This window comes from Hemiscyllium ocellatum, chromosome 30 (genome assembly GCF_020745735.1).
Source record: "Hemiscyllium ocellatum isolate sHemOce1 chromosome 30, sHemOce1.pat.X.cur, whole genome shotgun sequence".
In the NCBI taxonomy this organism is placed as follows: domain Eukaryota; kingdom Metazoa; phylum Chordata; class Chondrichthyes; order Orectolobiformes; family Hemiscylliidae; genus Hemiscyllium; species Hemiscyllium ocellatum.
The window spans coordinates 20,219,738-20,233,538 of record NC_083430.1 but is presented as its reverse complement, the minus strand read 5'-3'; the positions used below and the strand labels follow the sequence as shown (position 1 = coordinate 20,233,538).

At 39.4% G+C, this 13,801-nt stretch overlaps 1 protein-coding gene across 1 annotated transcript in view; it reads right to left on the bottom strand.

Moving 5' to 3' along the window:
* The window catches only part of csmd2 (CUB and Sushi multiple domains 2), a 605,906-nt gene that overhangs the window by 252,098 nt on the left and 340,007 nt on the right, over positions 1–13,801 (bottom strand). Inside the window, exons 25-27 of the mRNA XM_060847269.1 lie at positions 12,847–13,041; positions 8,908–9,024; positions 8,249–8,362 (exon numbers count right to left, since the gene is read on the bottom strand). Coding sequence (XP_060703252.1) covers positions 8,249–8,362; positions 8,908–9,024; positions 12,847–13,041 — 426 coding nt within the window. The remainder of the gene's footprint in view (positions 1–8,248; positions 8,363–8,907; positions 9,025–12,846; positions 13,042–13,801) is intronic.

Genomic DNA, 13,801 nt, shown 5'->3' with positions numbered 1-13,801 from the left:
AACCCCATGAAACAGTCCTCCCTGTAATCTTGCAGGGTGCAACATTTCTGCAATGATAACATTTTATTCATGATGTGTTATTATTGACTACATCTTGGCATTATGCCTCTGGTAGTCTGAAGGCAATTAAGATCATAAAATGAAAAAAGTCAACTCTGGTTTCTGATGTGTATCATTTCAATCATTTTTTTTCCCCAAATCTTTCACTCATTTTGTTTCTCCCACTCACGGTCAATAACTTGCCTGATGCAGGCAATTTCCTTGTGAAAGCAATATTGGCAGCTGGGAAATCCAATCTATTCTCATTTTCTGTCACTCACTTGACTCAGATTGTTTGATTCACAAACAAGTTACAAGTATAACTAATCTTTGACTCTCTAAGAGACTGAGAATATGTTGGGGACAGCAAAATAAGCTGAAAATGTGTTGCTGGTAAAAGCGCAGCAGGTCAGGCAGCATCCAAGGAACAGGAAATTCGACGTTTCGGGCACAAGCCCTTCATCAGGAATCCTGCAAAATAAAACCAGTAGACTTGACTGGTGAACTGCTACTGCAAAATCAGACCTGGTGTGAAAAGGATCACTGCTTAGTTTTTGGCACTGCAATGGAAATGACCTTTGAGGCTAATGGAATGATTTGTTTATTTCTTTCATCCATTTGAAGGACAAGTCTGTTTTTGCAAATGCATTTGGAGTTATTAATGTATGATGGGATTTGTCAATTTGACAGACCTAAACATTTTCCACATTTTATGCTAAGTACAGCATCTAATACACCAAGCCCATCGACTTGCACACCTAATTATGCTTTCAAATGTCAATAATACATCAAAACAGGTAATCAAACTGCTCTGTGAAGCTGAGGTAGGGTAATGGAAAATAAATCACAGGCCTTTGGCACCTATATTCGTATTCAGATATTTCTGAATCATCACTGCTGCAAACAGTAATTCTGTATAGCAAAATAGAAAGTGAGTGAAAAGCATCTGCGGCTTAGCTTCTGGCAAGTAGGTACCCTGCTAAACTCTCTCCAACTCCTTATCTTCACATGGCATAGATTGATATTCAGAGTTTTTTTAAGCTGTTGGCTTTTTGGGATCGCATCAGCTTCGAGAAATTGTTGGACTGGAATTGCTTTATTTCGAGGTTAGCATTCATGTGGAGAGGAACAGATGTATTCAGTTGAGCCAGCCTGCATTGCATTGATGTCTGTAGAATGGAACTGGTTTGAAACTGTTTATTTATTTGCACTGTTGAATTTGGGTCCAACATTTGAATAACCGGGCCATGAACTTGCCTGCTATAGCTTAATACATTAATATTTAATCTTGGATCATGGCTTGAACTAAAGATCAGAAATCATGAGGTTCATGGCTGGCTATTAGGACTCAACAATTCGCCATAAGATCAACAGTCTGATTTTTAGCCTGGTGGAAAGTCTCTCCTCCATGCCAAAATGCAGGAAGACATTGGGAAGCCTAAGTCCCACCCCCAAACCCAGAATGTCCCATTTTTGTGGGGACAGGTTTGAGGACGGTCCATAGTTCATACATACACAGCTTCCAAAGGCAGCAAATTGATCAGTTGCTTCAACTGAAATCAACCTTTGGAATCCCTCATGCATGGACCCTAAAGAGTAGGAATTAGATCAGCTAACAGCAGGTCTATTCCCAATGCATTTCTTTTGGATGGCCAGGGTCTTTGAAGAGCTGAGGTACCTTTGTGGACGTGACCTCAGAACATTTTGAGAGCGGTAGTCAGTGATCATTTAGGGGACAGCAGGGGTGAGGTCACATGTCAATTGGACAAAGACACAGGTTCTCCCCAAAGAGAAGATTGTGTATAAAGTGTACATACAATCCTTGAAACCACCCACCTTGTCAAAACCTGTCAACATATGTTGATATGTCTAGATATGTCAACAAGTATCAAGATGTGCATTAATAAATGAGAGTGCTTTTCTTAATACAGTGCAGTGTGTAATGTAGAAATGTTAAGTAATGGTACTTGATTTATTTTACCATTGTGCTTCCAAGGTACATGGGGACTTGTGAATCCTAAATGACTTGGCATGGTAGTTGAAGGGGGAAAGAGATGTATGCGAAAATAGGTAAGATGTTGGTAATGAGAACAGAAGAATTATGGGTGGGGCATGGTGAGTGTGAGAGGATGAAGGTGAGGATTAATGGTGAGAGTTGAAGGGATATTTTATATTTCTGCAATTTAGAGAGACAAGATAACCCTTTGGTTCTGGTCCACTTGATGAAAGTAAGGCACCGTTTGGGTGAATTGAGAATGTGATGCTAGAAAGGCACAGCAGGCCAGGCAGTATCTGAGGAGCAGCAGAATCAACATTTCAGGCAAGAACCCTTAATCAGGAATGAGGCTTGTGAGCTGAGGGGGTGGACAGATAAATGGGAGGGGGAAGGGCTGGGGGTGAAGGTAGCTGTGAGTGCGATAGATAGATGGAGATGGGGGTAAAGATGATAGGTCAGAGAGGGGGGAGGAGTGCTTAAGTGGGAAGGAAGAAGGACAGGTAGGACAGGTCATGAGGGTGGTTCTAAGTTGAAAGGTTGGGAGAGGTCAGGTATTCTTTGAGGGAGGGTGCCATAACCTTTGTGATTGTGAAAAAGCATGCTTGTACTAACAAATCCAAAAACCAATTGGGATTAAGTTGTCAAGAAATCATGTGGAGTCAAAAGAGTGCCTGATCATGCAGACTACATTGTAATTTATAGTGTTATATGACTGACATCCCAAGCTATCAGTTTCACAGGTGAAGGCCATTGATGAAACAGCTCCAACAGCTTCATGAATGAAAATGTTTGTTGATATATTAAGCATTTGAATGAAATGGCTATTTACATAAGAGATGACTTGAGGCAATTTCAATGTTTTAGATATTTGCTTTGTATCAATGATGTCACTTTATTATCGTGGTCCCACCAAGTGCCTGGGAATTTAATTATCTACCAAGATGCTTCCTGATTCATGCCCATTGCAAATAATAACTGAATTGGAACGAAGAGGGAAGCCAAAGGGTGGCAGATTGGATGATATAGGTTGGCACTGAGTTTGGCATCGGGGTTTTAAAGAGCTTTGATGGTGATTGGGAGCATATGAGATATGTAGGCGAGGGGGATGAAATAAATTCAACTTGGCTGGCATAGCAGTTATGACAAGGCCATGAGGTGTAGGTATATACACAAATATCAACAAAACGCAGCTGGGTGGGCCTTATAAAAGATAGTCAACACAACCAACTGGAGGAAAAATATGAATAAGGGAATATCAGGATTAAACACCCCAGCACTTCTCAGTGACAGGATTACACAGTACATTAAACATAGTGTCACATTTTTTCTTGAATAATTTTGATTCAGGGATGGATATAGCATATTAAAAATTATGCTACTATATATACATGTACCAGCAGAGGGAGTTTGCTTAAAAAATGGAATAACTCATAAAGAAAGATTTGTGATTAAACATTTTGCAGCTATAATGCAAAATGTATCTGGCTGAATATATAACTATTTCTATTCTAGGTGATGCATGGCCTCCAGGAATTTTACAGAAATTCAGATACTTTGTTCATGAGCATAAATCAAAATAACTCAAAATGTGGAAGGCAGGTTTGAACCGAGCCAGACTCGGTTATTTCATCCCCATCGCCTACATATCTCAAATGCCAACTGCAGAGGTGAAACAGATAGTTTTCATGTCGCCAGGTCTTGGATGATCAACCTCCCATCAAACCAGACAAGCCTGGAATTGCCTGGCCAGGTGCAAATGGCCACAGTGTTTCAGAATAAACCATTGTCTCTACCTCCAGTGAACCTGCTTTGTTAGAAGAATGTTACACAGATGAGTGGCACCCAGCTCAGTGGGAGGCCAAAGGCACAATGTGACAAGGACAGCACTTGACAGTTGAAGGTTAAAAACCATGTTCTGCAACCTCCAAACGTGTAAAGCTGACACTTCATTAGATCTTCTTGCCCCAGCCTGATGCCAGTATTGGACACAGGCCACAGAAGCTTTGAGAAGGATGAATTGAAGGGGATAAAAGGGGAAATCTGGAACCCCAGCTCTCTCTGCTTCTGAACTTTCTTCAACAGCATCTCCACGGAGCACCTTAGACCAGCAGCTGAGCTGCACAGCATCTCCAGCTCCTTGTACATTATGGTGAACATCATCAGGATGACCAGACTCAGAGACCACTGCAGTGAGACAACCTGAAGATCACAACCAGCCCAAGATGAGAGGGAAAGTCCAAATAGACATCTGTAGATCCTGAAACATCAACCAACCCTCAGAGACCATGGAAAAGCCTTTCCCAGCTTTAATGAACAGGTATTACCAGTCCTTTCAGACAAACAGTTCAAATACATTGCAAGACACCTATGGATAGGGTGTATCCTCAGAAGCATGTGTCAGAGGTAGATCGCTTGAGTAGGTGAGACAATGTTTACTTCAAGACTTACTGAATAGATTAATATAGTTTAATAGGCTTTCATTTAAGCACATCAGTAGACACAGATAAATATTGTTTTTCCTTGATGAAGTGTTCAATAAATTTGTGTTTAATCTTCCCCTAGTTTGTCCCCTTTGTTTATCTCACTATATAATGCACCTGCGTTGTAAAAGGTGACTGCAAACTGGTCAAGGTTAATCATGGCACATTTATACAAACCTTCCCTTTTCAACACAAGAACTTCACATAGACTGTTTGAATCAAAGTTTTAGAGTCATTGAGTTATTCAGCGCAGAGACAGATTCTTCGGTCCAACTTGACTGTGCCAACCAGATATCCTAAACTGATCTAGTCACATTTGCTTGCATTTGGTCATATCCCTCTAAACTCTTGCTTTCACGTACTCACCCAGATGCCTTTTAAATGTTGTGATTGCACCAGCCTCCTCTACTTCTTCTAGTAGCTCATTCCATTCACACACCACCCTACATGTGAAGATGTTGCCCCTCAGGTCCTTTTAAATCTTTTCCCCTCACATTAAACCTATGCCCTCTGACATTGGACTTTGCTACCCTGGAGAAAAAAAAACTTGGCTATCCACATTATCTTGGCCCTTCATAATTATATTAAACCTATATAAGATTTCAGCCACAATTAATCCACATGAGGTGAGCTTTGGTATTCTTACACCTGTTCCAATGAATATGGTTGGACAGTCCAAAAAGTAATCCATTAATTAATACAAATTGACAGCATAACTAATGAGGCTATTTTGAACTAGTTATACTCAGATTGATTTAGTAATGGTGTGATACTGAGGCTTGGTTACAGTACCTTATGTCATCATTCAAACATGCTTTATTCTGAGCTACCTCATTTATATCTGAGCCAAAATTGCTTCAAGTTTCAATCATATATCTGTGCTAACAAAGAGAAAGCATTCCATTTACCAGAACTGATACTTCCCACCTTGAAAATGACAATGAATTAATGAATTGACTTTATTGTCACATGTACTCAAATGAGAATGGTGAATTACAGCGCCAACTTTGGTACAAAGGTATCAACTTGCAAACAATAATTTGTATCAATGCCATGGCATGATGGTGGGAAATTAAGCAATATAAATTTTCAAATTCCATCACTTGATTTTAATACTAGAGACTTTCAATACAAAGAACAAGAGAGAGCATGGGCTGAAAAAGTAAGGTAGGACGCCAAGTAATTAAACGATGTCCTGACAGCTGTGGAATGAAATCGTCTGAACTGAAACTAGCCCTTTCATCAAAGGAGACTGGAACCAGTCATTGTGAAGATGTGAAGTAATATTTCCTGTTTTTAATTTATATCTGTTTAAATTTCACATATTGGAAATGAAGGACTTGCCTATAATTATCCAACATTGAAACAATTCCCAGATATGAGAATATACAAATTTGTCCAATTATTGGTGAGCGCTTTGTCAGAATACTGCAGATAGATTTGTAACTGCAGATCTGGAGGATGTGTTGCTTCCTTGTTCCTGCTCCAGAGGACAAAATAACTCCTGATGACACGATTGGAGAAACATAAATCACATCTGCAATACTCACAGCCAATACCAACCTCGATCACCACTAACTGACTCAGGTACCTTATACTAGATACCTTATACCTCCAAGATACCACATATTCCTTTCTCATCCCTGTTGTCCTGAAGAAGACCATCGTTTAAAGCTTTGTACTTTTATTGTGCGTGTGCTTGAATGGATTTTCGAAGGCTTTGAGCAATATGAGCTGTGTTGAAATGTGTAGCAGCACTAGGACAGGAGTCCAGCAGGGCACATCTTGAGGTAAAGTTTATCTTACTCTAATTTTTATGCTTTTCACATGCTATTTGGCAAGCTTCGCACGAGTTAGCAGTTAAATGCCAATTAATGGGGAGTAGCGCTTGTTAAATGCTTTGTTAACATCACAACTCCTCATTAATATTCAGCCTTCCACCTTACTGACTTGCCAATCAAGCTAGCTGCTGGAAAAACTTGACAAGAAAACTAGAACAAGTATCTCGCAGATTGCTCCAAACAACTTGTGTGAGTTCTGTGATTAAACATTAGCGAGGAGAATGTCAAAGGGCACCATCTGTACGCACTTCTCCTCTAGTGACAGTGACATCCAGCATGCTCCAACCCATCATAATCGTTCTGGCACTTCTACTATTCACTGGCAGGATAATCTGGAAGCACAGACTTACACTGCAGGGTGTGCCAGTAACTGGCACTGAAAAGCTGCAGCTTTGCACACAGCTTGCAGACTGGACCAGATCGACAGTCCTCTCAGCTGGTCTCAGCAAAGTCCAATTGCAGTGAGACTTCGGATTGTTGTAATCCAATCTTCTTACAATGATAGTCAACTAGTTGCCGTCTTAATTATTTGCTACTCCTGCATGCTAATATTTTATGTCCTTTGGGCGAGTACATCTAGGTCTGTCAGAACTTCCAACTGGTCGAAATTTCATGCTGTTTAAAAGATATTCTGTTTTTCTATTCTTCTCATTGATGTGATTAGCTCATACCTCCTGAAATCAGATTTGATTAGTCCTCCTGAGCTGCCTGACTTAATTTGTCTGTATCTCTTTGCACTCTCTTCACAGCTTACATTCCTCTTTAGCTTTGCATTATCACATGACAAGTTTGGTACACACTTTATTAAGAACTTGACCTGAGGTCAGGCTGAGTATGCAGCTATGCATGACTCTGAAAGTTCACTATCGGCAGGAACCTTTCCTTGAAAAAGACTTTAAAAGATTGGTGTACTTAAATTCTGTAGGCGGATGGTATCAAAACCAATCCAGAGAACTGTCTCACATAACACGCATTGCTGCTGCCAGTAACTGCACATATAGTCCTGGCCCCCAATCAACCATCCATACCATCACTTTGGACTCAGTAACAGTATGTCTTCAATTCGATCACAGGCAATTTCCTCTAATGACAGCAATCTTCCTTATTGGACACAATGATGATTAAGATAATGTACTTTTGGAGGATGGCACACTGATACACAGACTGTTTTCAACTTTCAGTTGTGCTGCGGTCTGTCACAAAGTAACAAGTCTGAAAATGTTTGCCAGCAAGCTTAGCAGAGGAGTTCCAGCATTCAGATAACTGTATCCATGAAGCTTTACTTTCGCAATCTGTCATGTTATTTAATGGTTTTATAGATCAGATTTCATACACTTTATATTGTCTCTTACTACAGAAACTTAAACTGTATCAGCAAACACAAGAAACTGCGTTAACTAGACACTCAATTTACCTCTGACTTTTACTAATTTATATTGTCATGAAAATGCGAATTATGGATCAATTATAAATCAATTAATTTACTGTTTGTTATAAAGAAGCAAGTGATGATTAAAACTAATGGAGTTTTTCTCCCACTTTACCACCAAGAAACATCATTCATGCAGCAGTGAGATTATACCCATTTTATTAACATTGCACTGATCTGTTATCACAACATTTGATTTGTAATCACTCCCACTGCACTGATATTGTAACAATCACTCTCACTGCACAGATATTGCACAGGTCACTCACACTGTGGTGATACGACATTTCTCATTTACATCACACCACGTTATTGAAACCGCAAGGGTACAATATTTTGCACAGGGCTTGTTAGAACTCTGCAATAGTTGCTATCTTTTGCCACTTTACACATTTCAGTTAATGAAATATGGTATACTGTTGTTCTACCAGAGTTACTTTGTTTGTGTGCGATTTGGGGATACCTGTGTGGGAGCCAGAGAGTGAGCTGAGGAGTCGCGAATGTTGGGTTGGGCCATCGTGCACTTCCACCACATCATTCAGTGCTGTTTGGAAGTATGTAAACTGGCCAAATACCACTGAAGAGGAAAAAGAAAAACATGCTAATTAATCAAAGGGAGGTTACAAGATTATAAAGCAAATATTAATCAGCACAGTTCTATTTCATAACATGTGACATTTGCAAACCTCTCAGTATTAGTTTACAATCAGACTAATTTAGAACAAGGCATGCCAACAAATGCAAAACCAAAAGTCTAGACTAATTTTATTAACAATCCTCAACAATTTTCGCATAACTTCTGTGTCTGTACCAGGACTAAGGAAAGGAGAAAGTGGTTAGTTCAAAGGATGCAAATAATACAGGTTAAAACATGACTCACACCACTGATGAGTCTTTTATGAACCCAAAGCTAATTAACAGTTAAATGAGAGGATAAGAGAAAATGTAAATGGTTGCTTAATAACAGACGAGAACAGAAACACTGTAGTGAAAATGCATCCTGTCAGCAGGCCAACTTTGTAGAATATGGAACAGGAACCATGCAATGGAAATGTACTTTTAGATAGTTAATGAGGAATCAATTAGCTCAGACAAGGTTATTTCAATGAGAATGGTCCATACCATAGTTCTTAGGCACAATGATTGAATATAAACATGTCTGTCCACCAGTGTAGTTCTTTGGGTAGTTTGGAGACAAAATGACACCTTCTGATACAGAGTATTGACCTCCACATGGTGCTGGAAAATAAAGAGGAAAACCAATTACAAAAATAACATGAAATGCAACAATTATACAATCCAACATGGGGCAATGGATTATCTCTTTGACTGACAGACATTATGAATTCATAACTCATAATTCATAATTCTAATATTCATAACTACAATCGATCCAAAATGTGGTAGTCTGTGGGAATTCATTATGTCAACTTGTAATGGATCTAAAAAGCAATATAGTTGCCGAGAGCTCTCACTTCAAAGGCATGTGATGTTCCCCAGGCTGCCCTACTTACAGGGAACTCCTGCTGTTTTGCAGCTCAAGAACCAATGCCATCGATTTTTCTGAGAATGATAACTTCCTGATATTGTCACCACAGCTTTTTTCATCACTTGACATATATTCCTCCACGAATTTCAGCAAAACATAGCAATGCTTGAAGAGTTGATGAATGGTTTCAATGCACACACATTGATTGAGATGAAAAAAAGTATTAATTTGAGCTCAAGTTTTTTTAAAAGAAACACGCTGGCTAAAACTCAACTACTAATTGACAGTTTTCACTCATCCTGCATGCTTTCCCTGATAGTTTGGCAAATAATTGACATTTCTCACATATGTCGCAGCATGACACATGTCCAATCACTCTAAAGCTTTTAAATGAAGAGCTTCATAGAAAATGGTAATTGATGCAAACTAGATCCATGGTTAATTTTAAACATAAGGTTCCTATATTAAGGGACACGAGGCCATGTATGTATATAAAATTAGATCAGAGATTAGCTATGATCTCAATGAATAGGTTGGAGAGATTAACTGGCCTTGTTCCTATGGATTAGTCTGCTTACTTTGAAATGAATCAGCACAAAGCAGAGACAGAACAGTGACATATGTAAGCTTTAAAACATTTATCTATTATCATAGTTATTTTGAGCTTCAAATACTCACTAAGTGCCAAAATTAATTCTAAATTAATCCAGATCATTATGTTATTTGTTAAGAAACCAGAGTTAAAAGAACAATGATGCTTCTTAATAAATATAATAACAACATCCGATCTTATCTTTCAAACATCACATTCAGGCAGAATGGGCAGATTAAAATTTAGATCATGACACGAATTCAGTTATGTTGGTGCCTAATAAACAAGTTGACGTAAGAAATCAGTGCCAAATGACAAGTTAAAATTAATGGAAAGTGATATTCATTTTTATTTTCATACTATTTATATTCACAACTCTGAAACCTCTCAATATAATAGCCTGCTCTTCTGTGGTGTTTCATGGAGTGTGCCAGAGGATATTCTTCTCTAATTACTGGAGCATCTTGCAGCATCTTACAAAATCCAAGCTAAAAATATTGTATTAACAAATGTCCTATTCCTTGTGACAGGGTAACTCAACTTATATGAAATAAAAATTGAGAAGAAAACACTGTATAAATGTTAGATGATTCAGCCAATAACAGAGCAAAACTAAATGCCAAATTATTCAAATCAGTTAAATAAAAATGCAAAATGAGAAATCTTTGGAAAGTATGCATGTTGATTTGCCTCTTTATTCGGCGATGGGGCTAGCAGAGATGGTGGAGGATAATAGAGTTTCCCAATAATCCCAGTTTCCAAAGTGGAATTTGGGGAAGCATTTCAATTCTAACCTTAAAAAACCCTGAAAGGAGTAACCTGGAGAACAAACTCATTGCAGGAATGTGACAGGCTTTATACAGGCTTTTGGATAGGAGTTCATCAATTATGCGATATGGAAATTGTCATCATTAAAAAGCTCAGAAAATATTGTAGCTATTGATAACAGTGTAATAAATAGATGCCATAAGTGATGTAACTGATTGGTTTTCTGGTAGTTACTGTTTGAACTTTCATAATTATTTTTTCTGTAAGATCGTAATAATAGATGCATTGCACAATCATTGTTCAGTGCTCATGGGTTTCTTTCTCAAGCTTGCAAGGGGCTTCCAGCTAATCAACATTGTTCACCAATTGCTCTTTTTAAATCATTTTTGAATGCATCATACACTTCTGAATCAAGAGGCACGATTGCTGAACATTACCAACCTGTTCTCTTCTGCAGCAACGACCTGTGAAACAATTCCTAATCAATTACACCATGCTTTTTCTTTTCTTTTTCCTACAGCTCCATCTATTAATGTTATGTTGAATGGTAGCTATAAGAGAACAATATAGGCAAATTGCATCTCAAAAATATAACAACATTACAACTACCATCCATGTGGTGAAGGCAGAAAATCATCCAAGACCTCTCATGATTGAAATCATCCAAGATCTCTCTTGTGGTTGAAATCTCATTACCAAACATGCCATTCAGAGAGTTGATAAGGATGTATTAATTGTGCAAAGTTTGGGAGAAGATTTGTAGCTCGGGTGCTCATTGTTGTGGTTCTGTTCGCCGAGCTGGGAGTTTTTGTTGCAAACATTTCATCCCCTTTCTAGGTGACATCCTCAGTGCTTGGGAGCCTCCTGTGAAGAGCTTCTGTCATGTTTCCTTCGGCATTTATAGTGGCTTGTCTCTGCCGCTTCCGGTTGTCAGTTGCTGTCCGCTGCAATGGCCGGTATATTGGGTCCAGGTCGATGCGTTTGTTGATAGAATCAGTGGATGAGTGCCACGCCTCTAGGAATTCCCTGGCTGCTCTCTGTTTGGCTTGCGCTATACCTTCGTGCTGCATTCAGAAAAGCCACACACACAGAACAAGTCCTGAACTATGAAAGCAACCACCCCAACACACACAAACAAAGTTGCATCAGGACACTATTCAAAAGGGCCACAACACACTGCAGCACACCAGAACTGCAAAAAGAGGAAGAAGAACACCTTTACAAGGTATTCACCAAATACGGATACCCACGCAATTTCATCAACAGATGCCTAAAGGAAAGACAACGGAACGAGGACATGCCACAACCCAAAGGACTAGCCACACTACCATACATCAGGAGCATTTCCGAACTGACAGCCAGACTGCTGCGACCACTAGGACCCATAACAGCCACTCTCAGACAACAACTCACCAGGACAAAGGACCCGAAAACCCAGCATGAGCAAAACCAACGTAGTGTACAAAATCCCGTGCAAGGACTGTACAAAACACTACATAGGACAAACAGGAAGACAGCTAACGATCCGCATCCACGAACACCAACTAGCCACGAAACGACACGGCCACCTATCCTTAGTAGCCACACACACAGACGACAAACAACATGAATTTGACTGGGATAACGCTACTATTATAGCGCAAGCCAAACAGAGAACAGCCAAGGAATTCCTAGAGGCATGGCACTCATCCACTGATTCTATCAATAAACTCATCAACCTGGACCCAATATACCGGCCATTGCAGCGGACAGCAACTGACAACCGGAAGCGGCAGAGACAAGCCACTATAAATGCCGAAGGAGACATGACAGAAGCGCTTCACAGGAGGCTCCCAAGCACTGAAGATGTCACCTAGACAGGGGACAAAACGTTTGTAACAAAAACTCCAAGCTCAGCGAACAGAACCACAACATATATTAATTGTGAGAAAAAAATAGAAATTGAAGGACACAGCACTGCTTTGATGTACCTTCAAAAGATCCATTCAAAGCAAAATTCATAAACGGTAGAGCTGCTAAGGTACCTTGGTATTGAATGGTATACGCCATGTTGGCCTTTGCAAAATCAGAAAGAAAATATATTTTGAAATGGAATGGACAGGATGAAACAAGACATCCATAAAAAAAAACTTTTCTGTATAGGAAGGAAATGGCAGTTTGTAGATGTACAACTTGAACTGGCTTGAACTTTACCACATGTTGGTGCAGTTACCTGAACAGGATGGAACAGGTTTGTTCCAGGAAGGTTTTCCATCTGTTCCCATGATGCAAGTCAGAGTTGAATAACCGACGATTTCATAGCCACTGTCACAGTAAAATGTCACTGTGGATCCAAGCTTTAGATGTGTTCCCACCCTTGTCCCATTCTTGATGGTTCCAGGATCAAAGCAAGATTCTCTGGGGTTCTCTTTAACAACAAAAGGTGCATTAAAATTGTTAATTAATGTGCTCTTTACTTGCCAACAAAAGTTAATTGCATTACGTTTTGTTGATGACAAACTCAGCAAAGACCACATTGACTTTAGCTGTAAGTGAGATACAGTATTAAGAACTAAAACTAAACAAGTCCACCTAGCAATACTTTTTTGAATTGCAAAGCAGTGGTTCACATTCAAATACCTGACAAAAACACAATTTCCTTGTATGTTTCTCAGTCTGAAGGTGGCAGCCAGGTGGTTTGGAGAGATGGCAGAAAATTCAGAGCAAATAACACAATGGCACATACTTCCATAGCACTTCCACAATTTCAGGATGCACAAAAGCACTTAATAGGCAAGAAAATATTCTTTAGAACTGTACCCACATCTATAAATACATTCACATACAGATAAGCCTCATAGCCAACAGATCAAATTCAAATATTGTTCGCAATTACAAAGCTTTTCATGGTCTCACCTCCTTTGGTGGTCTCCAGTATCTCTAACCTCAAGTTCTGCCATCAGCCTCCTTCCCTGAGTGTTTGAGTATTCCCCTTTAGTGTGCCACCAATCTGGATAATGTCTAACAGTTTAAGACCTACTGTCTGGAAGACCTTATTATAGTCAGCCTTCCATATAATGACTTAAACAGTGGGATATTTTTCAAAGGTCTGGGCTGTCAATGGCTCATTCTAATAATCTTCTTGTGTCTTCCAGAGGAACAGTCAGAGAAAGTAAGCACCATGGAGC